Consider the following 21,295-nt stretch of genomic DNA (forward strand, 5'->3'; position numbering starts at 1 on the left):
TAAAATCTGTGTTGAACACGACAGCAACTCATTCTTATCAAACTTGAACGAGTGCTGCCCAACATTTTTGGACTTCATGCCTGACACTTGAGGGTAAGAACAGAAAGTTTGGGGCCTTTATCAAACGTCGTGTATTTTCTACATTTTTGGATGAACAAACATGCAACTCAAAAATCAGGACCACACACCACATTTGAGTCTTGAAATATGGCCCGAATGACATGAGGCCAAGTCAAAGGCCATTCGCAGGGGCCCCTGATAATAAGCAAAGGTCAAACCTATTAATAACATGCTGCGGCATTATGTGGAGAAACGTAGTAGTTTGAAGGTGTCTGGTGCGACATGCCTGTCGTCACAATCTGTCTGTTTTGAGAGCTGTTTACCCGGAGAACATCTGGATCAGGCCCAAGGTCGCTGAGTCTGTTCACATTACTAACACTCCATAAAAGGTCTTTCCCACAGCCGTCTGTTGAGTCTGGTGCGTATGACCTTCTCACGGAGCAGATAGACATTCACGTCACATTTGAAGTGATTAAGGCTAATTTCACATTCACACACTAGTAGCCTTTTCCTCACAAAATAAAACCTCAAAAGTTCTTTTGCAAAAAGCTTCAATGAAAGTCAAATCTTTCCTTTGTTTGAATGTGGCAAGTGACTCAAGACATCAGGTTTGACGGATATGATTCACTTTAATCTCTACATTTTTTAACATAAGGAATAGAAGTAATAAGTGTATAATGCACATCTACGGGTCATTTCAGTAAGAGAAACCATACAGGACGATCAATACTTGGTTTGTGTTCATGTTCTATAACAGAAGCTGGTACAATACATTGAATTAAGTGTGCAGTTACAATGATACCAACTGTCTACCCTACAGTTCACTAACGTATGCACAGCAGGATGTTGGGCTCACAGCTAGCAAATGCACTTTCTTGACAATTAATACAGCAGTGAGAAACTTGCATGTCAAGAACAAAGACAATAGATTTACGAAAATAAAATGCCATAAATCTGTAACATTCATATACATATGCATGTATATATTTGTCTACCAAGCACAAAGAATATTTGGCACAATCTTGACAGAGTAATAAATACAAATGCTGGGGAAAATAGCAACTAATGAAAGGACCTCTAAATGTTACAGATATGAACAACAAATCTTACCATGCATGGAGTAAGGCAACCTAGAGCAGAATTGACTTGAGATATAAAAATATTTAGCATATGCAGTTATATCTTATTTTCCTGCAACAATCCAGCTGACTGTAGTCAGATTTGTGGCCTGACAACGGACAAAGAAAAAAGTTAGTTGCTGACCGTTACTTTGTAGTCAAGGTAACCGCCCTCATCAGTGTACAAGTACTTGCCAGTGCTGCTCTTATGCTACAGGAAAGCCTTAGCGTGAATATTAACAGGAAAATAGATGTATCAAATTCTATAGTTTTTTTTTTGTTGTTTTTGTTTTTTTTACTACCGCTTATATGTTTTGGGATTTTTTATCTTACGTTTTACATTCAGACTGACTTTTCCTAGATAAGCCTGTGTGTATGTGTACATTGGCTCAACAATATTTTACAAATCCTTTGTTTTAATGAGGGTAACCAAAGGTTTGTCATCAGGACTGTAGTCTTCATAGCTGATGGGAGTGGCGTCATACATAGCAGGTCGAGATTTCTTGCCGAATCTGCAAGAAAGAAAAAAAAATGGCATCGTCAGAAGCAGTGTTGCCACGGAGACCATCCATAGTTTTTGTCGGGATTGAAGTGTACATAAAAGAAAGTGGAACATCAAAAACAAGTGTGGGATTTAGTGTCATTGTGAAATTACTCATCTTTTTGCAATCTCAAATCTATTGGACCGGTCTTCTGATTAATATTGGATTTGTAGACTGTGAAATGGGCAGCAAATGCCATCTGTTTTTACACTATCCATCTCATGGGCAGCCATGTTGCCACTTGTGGTCAACTGACTATTACATAAAAGCTACTCTGCAACAGTGGTTCTCAAAGTGGGGTCCGCGGACTTTGACTCCGTGGTCCATGAAATAATTGTGGTGTTTTGGAACTGATTCCGTTTATCTTTTAACAGTTGTTGTTTAGCTTAGTCTTTGTTTTTTTTACATCACCTCTGGCTACTGTTTATAGTGCATTGCTAGTGCACTAGATAGAAGCCATAGTAACATCAAGGAAGGACACAACATTGGGTTCTTAATCCAAAAATTATATCTTCAAGTTAATTTCATTTTATTTTGTAATAAATTGAGAAAGAATTCATCTCAGAAAAGCAACCAATTTAATATATTTTTAAAAATGTAAGAATTTTTAAATTTGTCAAAATACGTTTTGTGTCTACAATTGCTTACTAACGAGGCAACGACATCAGCAAAGCTAATGCTGTTTTCTAACGCTTGGCTCCATTGTTGGGCAAGGTGTAAGGACTGGCCTGGCATGGCGGATGGAAGCGATGGCGTTGCTGAACTCGCTGTCGATGCTGCGGCAGTTGTAGAACTCCTGGTAGGCGTGGCGTGAGGATCCCTGGTATTCGATGCGGCTGATGCGACAGATGCCCACAATGAGGATGATGAGCATGAGGACAAAAGCCACGCACAACGCCCCAATAATGATGTAAAGGGAGTGGCGGGGCATGTTAGTCAGAGTTTCCTCTGAGTGTGGCGACTTCCATTGCAGGTCTGGAACACACACATGCACACAAACACAAACATACATTGTTTTTTGTTTGTTTGTTTTTAAGTTAAATAATAGTTGAATTTGGGTATTTGGGTAGACTGACTTACGGATCTCACAGCCAGGCCCCACCCACCCAGGGTGACAGTGACAGGTGTAGCCATGTGATTGGTCAATACAAGTGCCCCCGTGATGACAGGGGTTGCTCTCGCACTCGTCGATGTCGACCTCACATCGCTCCCCTGGATAGATTGACAGTAAGACTGTTGTTTCCAGATTTAGATGAATTTATCAAGGAAACCTTTATTTAGGTTACCGTTAATAATCCCTTCAAAGTCAGTATAAAAGCAGGTACACGGATGGACCAAACTTGAGCATTCCATTACTTACAGGGTGCCATTAAAGATTTGAATAGGTCCTTAGGAACATTATAACTAGGGCACGAATCTGTTGTGACTCAAAGTCAAGTCAAAAATGCATTAACTCACACATTAAGTCACAAAGATGGCCAAGAGGGTATGTCACTGATTTGATATTTAATTGTCTTAAGCTTTATTGTCATTGATACTTACACTATTGGTCTAATAGTGTAATGTTATTCAAACACAGATACGTGGAGAAAATTGGTCTGTTTTGAGTTATGCATTTGTAAGTTGACCCCCCTAATATGGAGGTTGAAAATGAGGGAAAAAAATAACTTGACATATACTCAGAGAAATACAGTATTTATTTTTCGCATCATGCCATGTCTGGGGCTCCACATTTAGGGATGAGCAGTTGCATGGTACAGCGCCAACCAGTAGCAGCACTTACCTGTGTATCCAGGCGGGCAGGTACAAGAAGCGTTCAGTCCTGCACTCTCGCAGTGACCTCCATTAAGGCAGTGCATTTTCAGACACGGGTCCTTGTAAATTTCACAGTGTCTGCCTTCACAAACACACAAATAAAGACTTAGTGTGACACTTTTACAGCTTTTTTCAATTGCTTAAGCACACTTTTTGTAGCTATGGGCTATTGTTGCCAAACCTTTCACACTAATGAGGAAACCATTGACTACATTTGCACAGCATTGTACTTGTCTTGCAAAAGAAAATACGTTTTGCTCAGCTCTTCAAACCTTTATAAATTTAGAGTTTATGTATCCGAAAATAAAGCAAGCCATCATAATAGTGAGCAAACTATGCGGCATCTACACACTGATGGGCACAAGGTAGGCTATGTCAGTTTGAGGTCATCCTTTCGTAACAAAACAAACAACAGGGTTCTGAACTTGAAGTATTCTCATGCAAGGTGGTCATTAACCAAAATGTGTAGTGTACACAATCTTGCTCAGTGGATTATTGTACAGAGCTAAAGTGTAAAGTAAAATTAAGAATTCAGTGTTAATAGATTGTTGTGTGCTTTTTAAATATGATATTCTTAAAGGAATTGGTTGCCAAGCAGTTGTCTGACAGACCAACTATTACAATTTTCAGAGTGAAAAAAAATGGCGGACCGACAATGACAGAAGGTGACAGGGCACTGATGACTGGCTACTGTCGGAATAGCAAAAATATGCCCACCTCTGGTAAAAGCATACCTTCAAACTGTGGTGTGCAAACACACTCGTAGGCATTAATGAGGTCACGGCAGGTGGCGTAGTTCTGGCAGGGTGCGGACAGACACTCATTGTACTCTTCCTCACAGTACAAGCCATGGTAGCCTTAATAGGATACAAAATACAAAAGCATAATCATCGTCTGTTTTTGTTTACATATTTGTTTGATGGGTTTCTAAACTTTCTCAATATAATAGAAACAATGTCCAAATAGTCTGATGTCATGTTGACAGTGTGGAATAAAGTACTATAATACTTTTCAAAGGTCAAGCAGACCCAACCAGTACAATTTCTTTCAATCCATGTTCATTTCATTTGGCAACCACTGGAGGTTTGTGTAAAGCCACCCAGATGGTAGCAAACCTATTTTTTGTGATGGAGGTAAATTGAGGACTCCAGTTATAGCCTCTTGAGTAATTTCAGTAAAATGCCAGTGAAATCCCAACAGAGACTGTACTTTCTGAGGAGACTGAAGAAATTTGGCAGGTCAGCAAAGACTCTTGACAACATCTACAGATACACAATCCAAAGTGTCCTCTCCACCTCCATCACAGTCTGGTACGGCAACTGCACGGCACAAGACAGGAAGGCTCTCCAGCGTGTGATCAAGACCTCACAGCGTATCTGTGGAGCAGCCTTACCCTCACTGCAGGACATTTACCACACCAGGATTCTGCGGAGAACACGCGACATCATCAAGTACAGTACGGGCCACACTCACAAAATGACCTGTTTGAAATGCTGCCATCAGGCAGACGCTACAGGAGCCTGAGGGTCAGGACTGCAGACTGCAGACTTCTACCCACAAGCCGTCTGGATTCTCAACAAATCCCTCACAAACTAATCCGTCTCCTACTGACGCATAAACAATATCTTGCTATATTTTTTTTTTTTTTTGCTACGTGATACTCTGCACTACAGTTATTATCACCATAGTCTTTGTTTGTTGTTTATTGTTATTTATTGGAAATGTATTTATTGCTCAATTATGGAATGTAATCTGCTGCTCAGGGAAGTGAACAGAATAAGAATTTCATTGTATGGTACAACTATACATATGACTATAAATCTCTCGAACTTGAACGTGAAATGTCAATTGACTGGGGAAGCTTAAGGGCTGCGTGTCATTACCTGATAGATTACAGGAAGGTGGAGGATGGCTCCTTCCACATATTCATGTCCACAATAGCTTTCTCACAACCACAGACCCATTCGTTCACTATGGTTCTCAGATGTGTGTAGTTGTGCATGTGTGTGTTGCCATGCTTATTATTCACTACGATGTCACATTTCAAATCTCCACTTTTATCACCACACTAGATTTGATTGTTATAATCATCATTTTGCTAAACCAAAAGAAAAAAAAACTGCAAGTAATGTTTAATGAATTACCATCAACAAACACACAATATGGCTGCAATGTAATGAGGAAGAACGTCGAAAGAATGAAAAGCTGAAATGTGATAGGCTAGGGTGAAGAATTTGAAATATTGCATACACAGTGTAAGCCTGATTTTTTTGTTGTTGTTGCTAGATTTAATAACTGATAACTTTAATAACTTTTTCCAAATTGTTGAGGAGGCATGTCTACGCTATGAATCCATCCATATACTCCCCAACTTGCCCTCAGCACTGAGGGACTCAAGTACTACGTGACTTGACTTGAGTTGCTTAAAATAGTGAATGTGACATGCATCTCACCTGGGACGCAAAGACACCTGTAGCTGTTGCCGGCGCTGCGACACACTCCATGGGCACAGGGGTTCAAAGCACAGAAATCCACCAACTGGGCACACGTGGGACCGGTGAAACCTGATGCGCAGCGACAGCCAAAGCCCAGAAGGCTGGGACCCTGAGGGAAGCAGGTTCCGTTGTTGTGGCATGGTCGAGAAGCACATGGATCCACTTTTTGCTCACAAGTGGCGCCCTGATATCCTGCATTTAAAAGGTAGAGATACAAAGAGGGACATAGGCAAAAGTATGTCTTTTTTTACTGCGAGTAATTATGTGCCATCTTACATAAATGACGGGCAAAACAAATATGTATTTGTTAAAAAGGTTTCAATTTAAACAGTCCCAAAGATGTTTTCACTGCTTTTATATGTATACATTTTTTTGTAGTTTGAGCAAAAAAACACTTTGGTACATATTATAAATGCCCTTAATTAGAGCTTTCCAGGTATCAGCAACACTGCCGATACCTGGAATACCCTATTTTAGAAAAACCCCAATCTTTCTAAAATGTTCTCAACACATCTCATGATTTAGTAGCTTTTATGTCTTTTTTCCTTTTTTTTTTTTTTCAAAAAAGTAATACTGTATATGTTCAACATAAATTGCCCAGAAAATAATTTTATATAATGATACAGCTAAAAGGCATGGGTCTATGAGACCAAAATTTGTAGTATGAAATATTAAGAAACAAGCTGTAAAGTGAACATTTAGTCTAAAAAGTTCAAATTTGTTGGTAGTTTATTTGTATTGCTCTTTTTCTTTTGTTTACGTTAAAAATGATCCATTTTTAGCTGTACATTTTTTAATCGATAATGATCTTATTTACTGTCACTGCGGCAAGTGAGTGGGCACAAAATGTTTACTCTTTCCTAGGGGGAGCTTCACAAAAAATGTTCAAGAAGCACTACTATAGAAACATCAGATTAAATTCCATCTCAGTCATCAACTCCATGTCAAATTATTACAGTGAGGTATGATCAGAGCAACATCCATCTATCCAACCATTTTCTATAGCCTGCACAATCAATATTCCCCAGTCTCAGATAGTGTGTGACAAGTCCGAGCAATGTGATACAAGAAGTTTTCTGATTTACGATGAAGAACACAGTAAATCCCAATCGTGGCATCTCCGCAGGGTAGATTTCATTGCGCTAATGATGCAACTCCTCTTTCATGCATCTATTGATCTAAAAAGTCTGTCATTTCCTGTAAATCAACCAAAACAAGGGCAAGAAAAATTTGCAGCATCCAAATGAAACTTCTTAATTTGTGTGAGCCCCGTACTTGCACTTTACTCTGCCTGTCACCCTCGCAAACCATTGTCCCAGCTCTTTTCTCGCAGCACCCCTCCACACACACACACACACACACACACACACACACACGCACATTCGTACAAGCTCTTGAACCAAGCTGTTTCCTCCCTTGCTTTTATCTTTGCCTTCTTTGTTCCAGGTGAGCTATTTTCTCATCACCTTGAGATCACCTCCATTCTATGTATGTCTTACTTCATCCATAGGTTGCATTTCAGCGGAAAAGTGCACCGTGACAAGAGCACAGAACATTGTGTGTCTTTGTGCTGCTGGCAATCGAACCGGCCTACATTAAAGGAAGTTAACAGTTTAAATATAGCTGGCCCGTTCTCTCCCCCGCCCTGCTGGTTCTGACTGGAGGCATCATCGTCACAGCGACACACATTTTGTCTTCTGGCCTACCGTATGTGATAGAGGAAAGTGGAGCTATGTTGAAAAGCTGTAACGTATTTAAATGCATTATTTAAAATACAAGCTCCGATGAACAGTATTGCCATGTATTATATTCACTTTGACTTAAACTACAAGTGTTGTATAAATGCAGTACACTATATACAGTATAGGATACGAGGCAAAAGATGCACTTAGAAAATGAGTCAGTCAAAGATAAAGACCAACAAACTTGGCACAGTATATATTGTATGCAAAGTGGGTTTTTTTGGATGACTATTACAGAAAATTTGGACAATATTAGATTTTCAAACAATGAATTGGTCATCAAAAGATATTAATTCATTTATCAATTAAGCTTTGCATCATAAAAGTATAGCAGTAGATGTTATGGTCCAAGTTTCTTTAATGGATACAAGTAAGCCACATCAGTAAATGAATACATTGATTGTTAAGTATGCAATGTTGTATGTTATGAATATTGAATGAATGTGGTTTACAGTTAACCATAGTTGATCCCCCAACCATTGTGCTGCAGCGCATTTGTGTGCTTTGAAAAGACATGCACACCAGGAAAGTAGCCATTTCACTAAAATGGCCCAGAAATTATATTTTAGCTATGCCAAATAATCCACCTGTCTTCATCTTGTGGCACTGATGCATGGGGACAGACACAACAATTCAAGGCTCTTCAACTGGATGGCAGAAGGTAGAATTTAGTCATTTAATTTCTATAACTTGAGTTGAAATAAAAGAAGCCAAGACGTCATATTAGGTCACTTTGTTATTAAATTGAGATTTCATCATTGAATCAGTTAATTTCCTGGTGAGACTTTTTGTTTTTTCTTCAACTGACTGGCGACGAGTTCAGGGTCTCCACTTGTCTCTTGCCTGAAGTCAGAGGAATTAGGCAACAGCAAACCAGCAACATTTTAGCATATAATGTATTGTGTGCCTTGCCTCACTAAAGGTTGGAAAACATTTCTTTTGCAGCCACCTAATTGAAGAAAACAAAAGTGCACAGCTAAAGTAAGTCTTTCAGCACAATGCATTTTAACTTTCAAAGATAAAGATGCGTTTTTCCTTTGCAGGAAATAGGTGCTGCCGTCTTTCTCAAAGCAGCAGCGACATGAATTAATCATTTTTCGCTCTGACTGTGTTTTTTTTTTTTTTTTCCAGCAGCTCGGGGTTGGTGGTGAAGGGCAATAAAGCGTACTAAAACAACAGGAGGTTGCAATGAAACAGTTTTGAATTACCAACCCTGCTGTCATTTCACGTCTTATTACGTATTCGAATGCTTGCATCTTACTCTTGACTGGAGCCTTTTAATCACATCACAATGCATTCTTGAGAACTGCTGTTTCAGCAGCAGTTTTGAGGTTATTTCCTCTGAGAGTCTGATGCAGGTCATTAAGGGTATGAAACCTAATTAGGATATGGAGGAAGGAAGTTTCAACTCAGAGGCAATAATATGCAGTGCAGTCAGGGTACAAACAGCAGAGCATCTTTGGAAAAAAAATATATATATCTATATATCGATATATCGAGATATATATATAGATATATATATATATATATATATATATATATATATATATATATATATATATATATATATACAGTGGGCCCCCGGGTTACGAACTTAATCCGTTCAGCGGCTACGCTCGTATCTCGGATTGCTCGTATAGCGGGCAATCCAAATCCATGTTAATTCGTGAATGCGTGCAACGCGCGCAGAAGCCTTAGGTAAGAACATCACGCTGTATACATATATTATTATTGAGTCACATAATCTACTGTACAGTTTCATTAAATAATAAATACAAAGGAATAACGACCTTTACCTTTAATAAGATGTGACTTGAGCTGAGATAAGCAGAAGTCAATACTATGAACCAGACATGCTATTGGTCTTACAGTGTCACAGTAACTTTTTCAGTCAGGGTTTTCTCTACTTCCTTCCATCCCAACCAGCTGTGCCATCAAGCTAGATAAAGGCGTTCGGCCAATAGCATATCGGCACTTCTGTGATTGACGTGTGATGCCGGCCAATAGCATCTCCGTGAGTGAGACCAGGTGACCTTAATCGACCAATAGCATATTGGCGTCTGACTGATACTGACTGATACTTATTGGCACGTTTTTTTAAACGGTTGGAATGTATTGACATCTAATTGATTAAAACACATTTAAACCTGTGACGATTCTTTGTCCTGCAATCGGCACACTTAATTTCATGTCAGCTGTTTTTCCCGACGTGAATTGAGCTGGGTGGAGGCGGAGGGGAGGGTGTGTGTGTTGTCTTAACTAGGCACCATACTTATAGCTTATTCGAATATTAGTTCACTCTTGGTTTCAACTCACAGTATTACAACAAGGGCGCTGTCCCAAAGCATGTCGGGAGGTTGCTGTCTAACATGACATGCAGTTATGTAGAACAACCATTAAACAGCACTGAATTTCCACCCGTAAAAGGATCCAGAGATTAACGCTCAATGCCAACACGGCAAAGCAAATAGGCTATTGGTCTTACAGTGTTACAGTAACTCTTTCAGTCAGGGTGCAAATCACGGAGATACTAAAACATCATCCTCTTATTTCTTCCTTTACCGCTGCTAGTAATTTTAGAAGCTATGTCTAACAGATAAAGTTTGCAAAGTCTTCAAAACATTCCGTTTTTCACACATTTTCTCTACTTCCTTCCATCCTGTCCCATCAAGCTAGATAAAGGCGTTCGGCCAATAGCATATCGGCATTTCTGTGATTGACGTGTGACGCCGGCCAATAGCATCTCCGTGAGTGAGACCGGGTGACCTTAATCGACCAATAGCATATTGGCGTCTCCTTGACTGGCTGATATTTATTCGCACTTTTTTTTTAAACGGTTGGAATGTATTGACAATTAATTTAAAAAAAAACACACATTTAAACCAATGACAATTCTTTGTCCTGCAATCGGCACATTTAATTTCATGTCGGCTGTTTTTCTCTTTAGCTGTACAACCACTACACTTAAATGGTAATTATATTTAGACACCGTGAGTGAGACAGTCAGTGTGACGTTGTAAGACCAATAGCGTTCACGATGTCGCAACTGTTAATTTTGTTGACGCAGTTAAATGAGAACATTACAACAAATTCAATGGCTGGATTATTCGGAATGCTCGTAAGGCGAAAAATCTCCCTGATCCACGCTCGTAAGGCCACGCTCGTAAGGCGAAATGTTCGTAAATCAGGGTGCTCGTAAGCCGGGGGCCGACTGTATATATATATATATATGTGTGTGTGTGTGTGTGTGCGTGCGTGCGTGTGTGTGTGTGTGTGTGTGTGTGTGTGTGTGTGTGTGCGTGCGTGCGTGCGTGCGTGTGTGTGATTGTGTATACAGTATAACAGACGCGGAGAATTAGTTCAAATTGTATTTCTTCCTCAACTACTAATATTTCTGCTCATTGTATGTACATTTGATTTTTGATGCCTTGTGGCAACAAGTAGCCTCTTACTGGTCAGGGTTGGTACTGCATTGCATGTTCCTATTTGTGGAGCACATTATTTTACACGTGTGCAGTGTCACACAATTGAAAAAAAGCCGAAGATGTTAAAATTTGCCATGTATGAAAAGGCTTTTCGACAAGAGTACCCCCTGTTCCCTCAAACATATTATTATTTTTGCAGTGGGACTCAAAATGGGGCCCTGCAGTTCCAAAGCCCAAGTCCTATCTAATCAGTGATTGCTCTTCCCCCATTTTTTGTGGCTAACATGACATGTGTGAAAAGCACAATTTACCTTCAGGACAGAAGCACCTGGGCCCAGCCAGGCTGCTGGAGCAGGTGCCTCCATTCTCACAGGGCTGAGACAGGCAGTGGTTTACCAGCAATTGGCAGCGCTCCCCTTCATAACCTAATAGAAGCCGCAGAAGAGAGTCAGCTCAATAATTTACAGCAAGCCTCGAAAAGATACTTGTCTATTACACTCATGAACTACTATAGAATCAACACCTGGCAAATACTGATTCATGACGCTTTGATATTTTTTAGCATGATTTTGGTACTGATCACTTATATGAGAGCAATGATTGTAATGGGGCAATCATCAATGTTTTGAGATCAATAAACTGAAAAAATTGTAATAAATCTTAATCGATTTTTGATTAAATTAGTTGAACAAAATAATCATCTGAATCCTGATACATTTGTTAAAATAGACTGTACACTGTAAATTCAGTACATTTTTTTTCAGTGTGCTGATCTAATAAAAAAACTGTGTTTGGACCCAGATTAATTTATTCGTCCATACATTTTACGAAAGAGAATTGACTAAATTCAAAAAGCATTTTTTTCAAGTGTATGTCTACAAGTAAAACATATTTAGATGAATCACACAAATAAAATCAAACTCAGTACATAATAGTAATCATAGAGCCAACTAATTCTGTTTAGATTTATAAGAGTTTTTTTCTGATACTTAAATTGCTTGCGTGGTGAATTTCAAGATGAATTTAATGCATTTGCAAAACACTTATGTCTCTGAGTTTGTCATTTGGGACTATAACTCATGATGAGCAACTGGTGACCACAAAATGTTTTGTTTAGGGGGAGAGTGGCACAGTTATGGAGGAAACAAGTTTTGAATACTGAAAAATAATTTTGTATACAATTGTGTACAGTTGTGGATTCGCAGATTCACAGATTTTTTTTTTTCCTGACAATTTCTGAAATAGCCATTTATGTCACAGGTGTCAAAATCAAGGCCAGGGGGCCAGATCTGGCCCGCCACATCATTTTATGTGGCCCGAGAAATGCTAATTTGACATTTGATTTCTGGCTAAAATACCAACTTTTAAAATATTAGGGAAAAAAAACCTTCTCAATCTCTCTTTTGAACAGTTTTACCAGCCTGTGCTTTCAAAAATAGCTAAGTGTGTGACAAACACACTTAAAATGTAGTTGACTGACAGTCATTTTGGCCCTCTGACAGAAACTCAAAACTCAGTTTACAACTACAATGTGGCCCATGATAAAAATTAGTTTGACGGCTCTGCTTTACGTTCGTCAATGCTTCAGAAGCTAATGTAGTTCTCGTCAGTTTTTCATTTAATACAGGTCTCTCATTTGACCATAAAGATGTTTTAATATACAAATTAGTAGGCCACCGTCTAAAATGGAGACACACACACACACACACACACACACACACATACCTGGTTGACAAGTACACGTGAAGTTGTGTCCTTCGCCACCCTGCCTAACATCAGTGCAAGTGGCATTGTTACGACAAGGGCGGTGATGACAGGCATCAAATTCCTCACAGAAGATTCCCGTGTAACTGTCATCACACTCGCAAAAAAAGGCGCTCTGCAAACACAATACATCCCAGGGAAATTAAAAGACCACATGCATTCATTCCCTTTTGTCTTTGCCATCTTTTTGCCACAATGATCAAGAACTATTGTCATTTACAGCATATTTCTTGATATTGTTAAAATCCAGCTCGTTTTAAAGAAGGAATTCTTTCATGCAGCATATGCTAAAATTGTTATCCCTATTGGTGAAAATAGATGTATTCTATCACGGAGTTGGTCAACCCCTCGCTCCCCACCACCCGCCCTCCTGGCGTCAGTTTAAAATGTCTCAAGCCCCCCAAGGTTTTCAGCATGTGATCATTTTCTGAAAACTGAAACTCTAAAAGTTTATGTAGCATAATGAACTATTAGCAACTATTGCAAAACCACCCATGGTTTCCAGAACTAAAAGCACAATCAGTGCTTTGCACACAATTTTCAAAGGATCAACATACTTCTTGCATAATATACACATTAATGGCTATTAATTGGACTGTTTGGCCTAACTGTCGCAGAAGAAAATTGCTTTAGACAAATACTTCACTTTGCAGTCAGTCTCAGCGCGATGAAAAGCCACGCTGTCACCGTGGTGTGCAATGGAGTAAGCAGGAAGAGTGAGCAGAGTGAGAACGAGAGAATGATGAGCAGGGGCATGGTGTGATGGCCATTGGGAATTTTAAGAAAACGTATTCTATTTCGGGCTGTTCCCCACCTCCCCAGTTTTTGTGCTTTTTAGTTTAGGAAATTCTGTGAGTGGTTTTGCAATAGTTAATCGTTTTAAGTTTGTGTTACATGAATTACTTTCACAGTTAAAGCATTCAGAGAAAAATGTAAAATGACAGCGCAAAAAAAAGCATCCTTGGTTCTGCAGTTGGAAAGAATATCCTTCAGATTAAAGAAAGTTACTTCAAACTGAAAAGGAAATCTTTTCTGTGTGTTTATATGCTGCATCAACGTGGGTGCTTTTGCACCACTGATAAGTCTGAATGAAGTGAATATGGCTTTGTAAAGATAGGACGAAAATAAAGCGTTGTATAAGTACACTCCATTCCATTTACCATTTTGATAAAGTGGAATTTTTCATTCGATGGACTATGACATGTTTTTTTTTTTTCTAAAGGGGAAACTGTGAATCCATCCGGACACCATTTGCTGATAACATGGATGACGCATATGGATTTGGGAGCACGTCCGAGCTCTACCTATTGCATAACTAGAGTCTTTTTTTTTTTTTTTTTAAACTGGCTGGAGCAGAAAGAAAAGACATCCATTAAGTAAAGAGTCCAGATTTTTTAGTCTGGACCATATGTCTTGATGATGAGGGAATTACTCTAATGTGTAATAAAACTGAAAGACAACCTACTGTAAACCAAAGCATTATAGTTTTCGTGTTTTACCTCAGAGGGCTGTGTGACGCATTTGCCTTTGCCTGAGCACTGAGGGTCACTAAAGCTGCTGCCAGGTTCCACACAACTGCTCGCTTTCACTGTCAGATTGAGACGCAGGGTGACCTCTGGGGCCGTGGGTCCATCTACCTGGATCACACCTAAAATGAGAAAATACTGTTATATACTATATCGGATTTCTTTAAAAATATATGAATGACAATAAAGTGAGCCTTGAGTCCTTTATTTTTTCTGAATGGATGGGAAAGGTTTTGACACCAATGATCGATAGACAAAAACTTCTGCTTTAGAGAGTTGCCACTGTGTGACCAAAATAGAGTGGGTGCATTATGGCTCTTAAAGCATTTAAGTTGAGGACATATCCTACAGTATCTTCAATCACACCTGACAGCTACTCAGGCGCTTGGATAAAAATAGACCCTTCGTGAACATCAATGGCCTTTTTACAGCCAATCAGCTGTGAGAACAACAATGACGGAACATAGGTGATGCAAGCTCCAACCAATCAGAGCATAGTTGCATTCCCTTCTGATTTAATGATTGCCAACCAAGATGACTGGGTTGAAAGTGTACAGTCGTAGCAAATCACAGACAAACTGAAATACAGTGACGGAGATGCCAATGTATTGTCATTGTGCACTTGATATGTCTGTGTGTTATTCCAACCGCACTTGAATTGGTATTTAACCATTTATTTGGTCATTTTCAAATGCCTACTCCAGCCAGCCAATGCCGTGCCACTGCATTTTTGTCAACTCACATCGCATCGTCACTTTTGTCCTCCGACTTGCCTTTCAATCTTCCTCTCCCCTCTTAATTATGCCTGTCCTGCTCACTTAAGCCCCTATATGTTGTCTCAGCATACTGTATGTCTGTAAGCAAAACCAAGACTGCTCTGTCACAATTAAGAGACATGAAGGTCATCAGGCAGGCTTCATTGTCAAACACCATCAGTATGTAAAGTACCGCTGGATGTGGGACTATTCTTCTCTCAAAATGGACATATATGCATATTTCTTACCATTCAAAACTAAATAAATATTTTAAAAATGTCACTTAAATGTGTCCATTTGTCATTCTGTCTTGCAAAGCAGACTGGAGTTGATCATGACAATTTTTTGCATAACTATAACTTGAAGCATTCAATCAAACCATTTTGACTTGAATATCATTTTAAAGCTATTCTGAATTGAACCATTGACCCCGAGATCTTAATCAAATCATGAGACAGTCCAAGGTTCCTACTCTGATGAGAGGTTGTTTTTTGTGCTTTTTTTTTCTTGACCACTGAAGTCATAGATAAACATAAAAATGTCTAGTACACCTGAGTAAATCACCACATCCAGCCTGCCCACCCTTAGTAAGCACCACTAGAAGCCATTTGGAAGTAAAAATAAAACTCATACAAAAAGTATGCACAGATTTTATCTTCTTGTGCATGTGGTGCTCACATAAGCAAAATTCTTTAAAAATAAAACAAAATATGGACTCTGTAGGCAGTTTTTCCTTTGGTGGGTGAAATGTTGATTACATCTTTAGCCTTACTGAGGAAGTAATTTTGTCCCAGAGGCAACGCGTGGTCGGGGACCACCAACCCATTGGAGGCCTGCAGGAACCACATTTGAGAGCCATTTATGAAAGAAGAATGGAGGAAGCCTTCTTCATTCACACGCCACAGCACTGGAGCGCCACCTGCATTCACCACTAACCTGTTGGAGTGATAAAAAATTGTAAGAGATTTAGCAAACAAAATAGTACAGGTTTGCATTGTTCAACATGATGAATCAATGTACTGTATATATGCTGTAAAAACACAGTCGTATGGTCAAACACAAGGTATTAATTTATATTATACTGTATTTATTCGACTCACAATTCCGATTCTCATCATGCGTGTGATGCTTAAAGAGACACAAGTGATAGATGAGCTTGTTTTTGGTTTTGATTCTCAGAGGGAAAACTGAATAAATGGTGCAGTTGTCTGGAAACCTAAGCCCATCAACACATTTGTGAGCGCAAGTCTGCCTTTTCAGGTACAGTAGCCTACATTTGTTTGGAGCACATCTTGACACCTGAACTAACATCTTGCCACGACTAATGTGAAGTGAACGAGAACTGGCACAATGGCTGAAAGGGATACTGTGTAAGATACTGTGTAAGATCCGGGGGGGGGGGGCAGAAACGAGACAAGTGTATGAGGAAGCAAGAAAGTGGGAAAAGCTTCAATGCATGGATTTTTTTTCACATTGGTGGGGTATTTAAGCACATGCAGGTTTCATTGCAGAGGAGTTTTACTGCAATGTTACTGAAACACAGATACGTATGTGGAGAAAATTGGTCTGATTTTGAGTTATGCGGGTAGAAGTCAACCCCCCAATATGGGTTTTAGAAATGAAGGGGAAAAAAAACTCGATTTGTACACGGAGAAATACGGCAATCAACTTTGTTTTTTCTGTTGGAAATAGTATAGTAGAGGTTTGCACTCAGAGCCTTTTGCCTCATGTTCCTCACCGCAAGTGCTTGTTCACGTGATGATATGTTAGATAACTTCTTTTTCATATTAGATTCGTCGGAAATCTGCACCATCCATCCATTTCCTACAGCTGCTTATCCTCACTAGGGTCACAGGCCTGCTGGTGCCTATCCCTTCAGCCAATAGGCGGGGGACACCCCAGACTGATTGCCGGCCAATTGCAGACCTGCATCACCTAAAAATGTGAAATAACTTAGCAAATGTATATGTATTATGAATAAAACAGAATCCAAGAAGTTTAGCTCCAACCTTCACCCTAAAAATGAGTCCAAACTAGAATCACACTGCATGGTATTATATACAGTAAGAGCAAAGTAGTCTCAGCTCTCACTTCACAGCTCCATGTCTAAAACCATGATCTGAGTCCCTATCTGTAATGAGGGGCAACATCAAGGACATCTCATCTCCTTGACTCTTCTGCATAATTTATTGACCTTATTCCCAGGACTGTATGATGATGATCATGCATGCTGAAAAGATGGAATACTCTTCAATGACTAATTCAGTGAATCAGGGGCGTACCTATAGGTTTAGGGGTGCTGCATTGAGGTCTCTGAATGCCATAAAGAAAGGGGGCTGTATGTGGGGTTTGTTGTCATGTGGAGACTGGAAGGTACATGAGCACTTGCTACTCCAAAAAACTTTTTTTTTCAAATGATATGAAATGAATGATGCCACATGAGCACATGCATGAGAAATGAATTATAAGCATAAAATATCAGCGCCCCATGTTTGAGGTGGAGGATAACACTTTTTTTGTTTTAAGAAAATCTGGGTCTACTGTGTTTTCATCATTAATGAATGTTACATTTCAAATGCACAGTGTAAGGTTTTGCACATGTCGATCTTGTTAAAAACAATGCAATAAACAATTCCAATATTAAGATGTGAAAAATATTGGGGGATGCTATTATTCTCTTCAAAAAGTAATCTCTGCAACATAAGCCAAGTTTTGCGACAAAGCGTCACATACTGTACAAAGAATAGCAATTCACATTTTGAAAGGTTTGATGTAGTATTTTTTGGCTTTGAGTAGACAAGGTCGAGGCCAAAAGCATCTTAAGGCACCCTTACTTCACAGCTGTTTCCTCTGGCAGCTCCAGAGAAATAGTCAGCGTTGCAGTCAGCTCACACAACTCTGGGCTCACACAGTGCAGACCCTCAGTCACCTAAATAATAAACATGAGAACATCATGTTGCGTTTGCAGGCCCTAAAGCGAACGACTGCGTGTAAAAGTTGTCTCACCCTGTTCCCCTCCCACGGCACCATCAGAAGCCGTTGCCCAGTTTTGGGTTGCCATGGCGGCAGGGTGAGCGGTGCCGATGTTGTGGCGGGGGACACGCCGGTTGGCTGTGGCGGCTGAGTGGCGGCCGAGGTTGTGGAGGTGACGGGGGTGGCCAGTTCAAGAACTGATGGGGAGACAGCTTCCCATTCAGCCACAGCCAGTGCCATCTGATCGCACCTCGGCCCCTCGTAGCCTTCGCTACATTCACAGGTGTAGCTTGGCTCCCCCTCCTCTTCTCCATTGTGCAGGCTGCAGTTTCCATGGAGACATGGATTGCTGGAACACGGGTCTGTGAAAAACTGAAATAAGGGGGAAAAAATAGACAGAGGGAGAGATGTGGATGAGAGGCACAACAAAATCATAATCTCCAGTTTTGTCACATTGCTTGTCAAGCTGTACGTTTGGTCTGTGTTTTTGTTTGTTTGTTTTCCAAAAAATGCTTAAATAGCGTTATTCAATGTTGATTTAAATGTGGTCCTGAAAATAAAGCTTGTGGTGCAGTCTGTCACTTATCATCATCTTCACTGACGTTATCAAATTACTTTTTATTTTTTGCCTTTAGACAACCAAGCTTGAATGGACATCTATTTAAAATGCAGTAGAACAGCTAAATCTTTTAGACGAGACAGGCAGCGAAAAAGGAGAGAAGGGAGGAAAACAGAAAAAAGGAATTCATGAAGCTACTTCTTGCATTCAACTTAATAAACCAGACTCCGTAAATTTGACTAGAACATCTGAACGGCACCAGGAAAAAATGGATGAATGGAGAAATGAACCACAAATAAAGTGGTCACTGAACAGTAGAACAATAGTTTGATTTGCCTTTAAATTTTTTGTTTATGTGGTTTTCAGTGTTCCTGTTTGTGACGTTCCACCAGATGATGACAATGGTCCCCACTGGCTGAATCAAAAGTCAGGAAAGGCACATACACACGCTAACACATGCGCAATGTGATGGATGCCTCTTGACAGCCATCATGCTGGTTCCCTTCATCAATATTTAAGCACATTTGAAGAAAAATATTCTTGTATGGATGCTGAAGGTGAAAGAGGACAAAGCAGCACTTTACAAAGCTGCCTGACAGCATGGTGCCTGTGCTTTTTGGGCTTAAAGCATATCAAACTGCAGTCTCTTGAATTCTGGCTCTTTTATCTTTTCTATATAGTTTCACGGATTAAACTTCTGTAGCTCTCTGATTTAAATACAAAACACATGAAATACCACCAGGAGAGAAACAAAGTGTCTTCCTGAGAGCAGACTCAACAGACACATGGTAACGAACCAAGTTCCCTGGCAAGTGTGCTGAAGATTTTTTAAATATTTATTTGAATGTATTTTATGTGTATTTGCGTGGTGTGGATTTAAGTACGCTACTTAGTTTTCACCCCATGTGGTGTTATTGGCGTCAGATAAAAAGAGACGTGACCCTCGGATACCTCGTGATCCTTCTTTTGGAACACTCGAAATACATTAATGAGGGTGAAAAACAAACACAGCATTCATTTGCCTACAGAAAATATGTGAATATTTTCCTGAACTACATTTCAGGGTTAATACACGATGCAAACTATTCAAAGTGTACATGTTGTTTTCTTTTCTACATACAATGCTGCTGACTACTCACATACATTACATCGTATCTATATTTATTTGTATAATATTTCCTCTCTAGCTGATTGTCAGTCTTATTGCCTGGTGATGTAAATACGTAAAAATATTTTTTACAGGCTTATTCTATTCTTTTCTATTGTCAAACACAATGCAAAAGCAATTCCACTGGGGTTTTCTTTTACCCCTCAGGGCACAATATACAGTAGATAAAGCTATAATGAGACTGCATAGATTAGCCCTGTTGGCAGGAGGTGGGATGCTAATTTTAGAAACTAGTGAGGCCTACAGCTTTAAAATAAATAATGGTCTTCGAAAGAGATGTGACACCAATTTGTGAGGTAGGTGACTTGCAACCGCTTTTTGTTCAATTTCCACTTGCGCTATAAATGGCCCATACACAAGAGCTTAGAAAAAAATCATCTAAAGAAACTGCCCTAAAAAAATTGGTTATTTAGTGATAATTCTATTGCGCTGTTGGTGCTTCTATACTACAGAATGATTGCTGCTCAATACTCTCTGAGCACAGTCCATAATCTCAGGCTCCAGAAAAGGTAAATGAATTTATTTCTAAGCAGCTGATAATGACAGACGAATTAGATACTCAGAAGCAAAGTTAATTGTTTCACCAGTGAGTGATCTGTTTTGAGGAAATTAGTGAAGGTGGATTGGAAAATACGTAAACATGTTTTGTTACCTTGCAATACATTATTGATACAATGAAGATATACAATAGTGAAGTCTATGCTTATTTCCATCTGCCTTATCATTGATTCAATTATCATATGCTGCTTTTGCCTTTTCTTTCTATTGTATTTGGAATATGTGTAACATGTTTCCAAGTTAGCCAATGGCATAGCCTGGGGTCGATTCTCACTCAGTGACCATGTGAAAGTGAATGTGAAAAAACGTGTTTGTCTTTATGCAAACCAGTGCATTTTCCCCTAAATCAGCTGGGATTGTGATGAATGCACTTCATTTATGCCTATGGCAAAGAAGAAATATTAACTAACCCCATTAACATTTGCTCTGCACAGCCTCCATTAAAGGGTCTGCTGTATTTTATTGAGGACACTTCACGACTGCTTCTCTTAGCAATTTACTCTGATACCCTTTCTGGACTTAACAGTCTTATCTAAAATGCTTATTGGGCTTGAGCTCTTCTAACTTCAAGTGTGCCATGCATTATGTCACTCTTGTTATACTGTATGGTGGATGCTTTGATATGAAAAATTATGAATTTTCGAGATCTTTGTCAGGCCTTCTCAAGTGGCTATTCATAATGAAAATTGAAATGTTGCTTCTAAACAATTAGCGTTTGCAATATTTTCTTATTTATTTAATATACTCCTTAATGTCCATCAAGGGGAAAATGAACTCACATTCACAGGGGGTCAA

General features: G+C 39.4%; 1 protein-coding gene across 1 annotated transcript in view; it reads right to left on the reverse strand.

Annotated features, from left to right (window-relative positions):
- Positions 1-669: 669 nt before the first annotated feature.
- Positions 670-21,295, reverse strand: part of dner (delta/notch-like EGF repeat containing) — a 36,062-nt gene continuing 15,436 nt past the window's right edge. The window contains exons 2-13 of the mRNA XM_088428234.1: positions 18,249-18,587; positions 18,077-18,171; positions 16,015-16,178; positions 14,461-14,609; positions 12,923-13,076; positions 11,509-11,622; positions 5,989-6,222; positions 4,270-4,392; positions 3,504-3,617; positions 2,801-2,932; positions 2,449-2,695; positions 670-1,690 (exon numbers count right to left, since the gene is read on the reverse strand). Of these exons, the coding sequence (XP_088284360.1) occupies positions 1,579-1,690; positions 2,449-2,695; positions 2,801-2,932; positions 3,504-3,617; positions 4,270-4,392; positions 5,989-6,222; positions 11,509-11,622; positions 12,923-13,076; positions 14,461-14,609; positions 16,015-16,178; positions 18,077-18,171; positions 18,249-18,587 (1,977 nt within the window). The 3' untranslated portion in view covers positions 670-1,578. The remainder of the gene's footprint in view (positions 1,691-2,448; positions 2,696-2,800; positions 2,933-3,503; positions 3,618-4,269; positions 4,393-5,988; positions 6,223-11,508; positions 11,623-12,922; positions 13,077-14,460; positions 14,610-16,014; positions 16,179-18,076; positions 18,172-18,248; positions 18,588-21,295) is intronic.

This window comes from Hippichthys cyanospilos, chromosome 11, assembly GCF_059441005.1.
Source record: "Hippichthys cyanospilos isolate Australia breed blue-spotted pipefish chromosome 11, RoL_Hcya_1.0, whole genome shotgun sequence".
In the NCBI taxonomy this organism is placed as follows: Eukaryota; Metazoa; Chordata; class Actinopteri; order Syngnathiformes; family Syngnathidae; genus Hippichthys; species Hippichthys cyanospilos.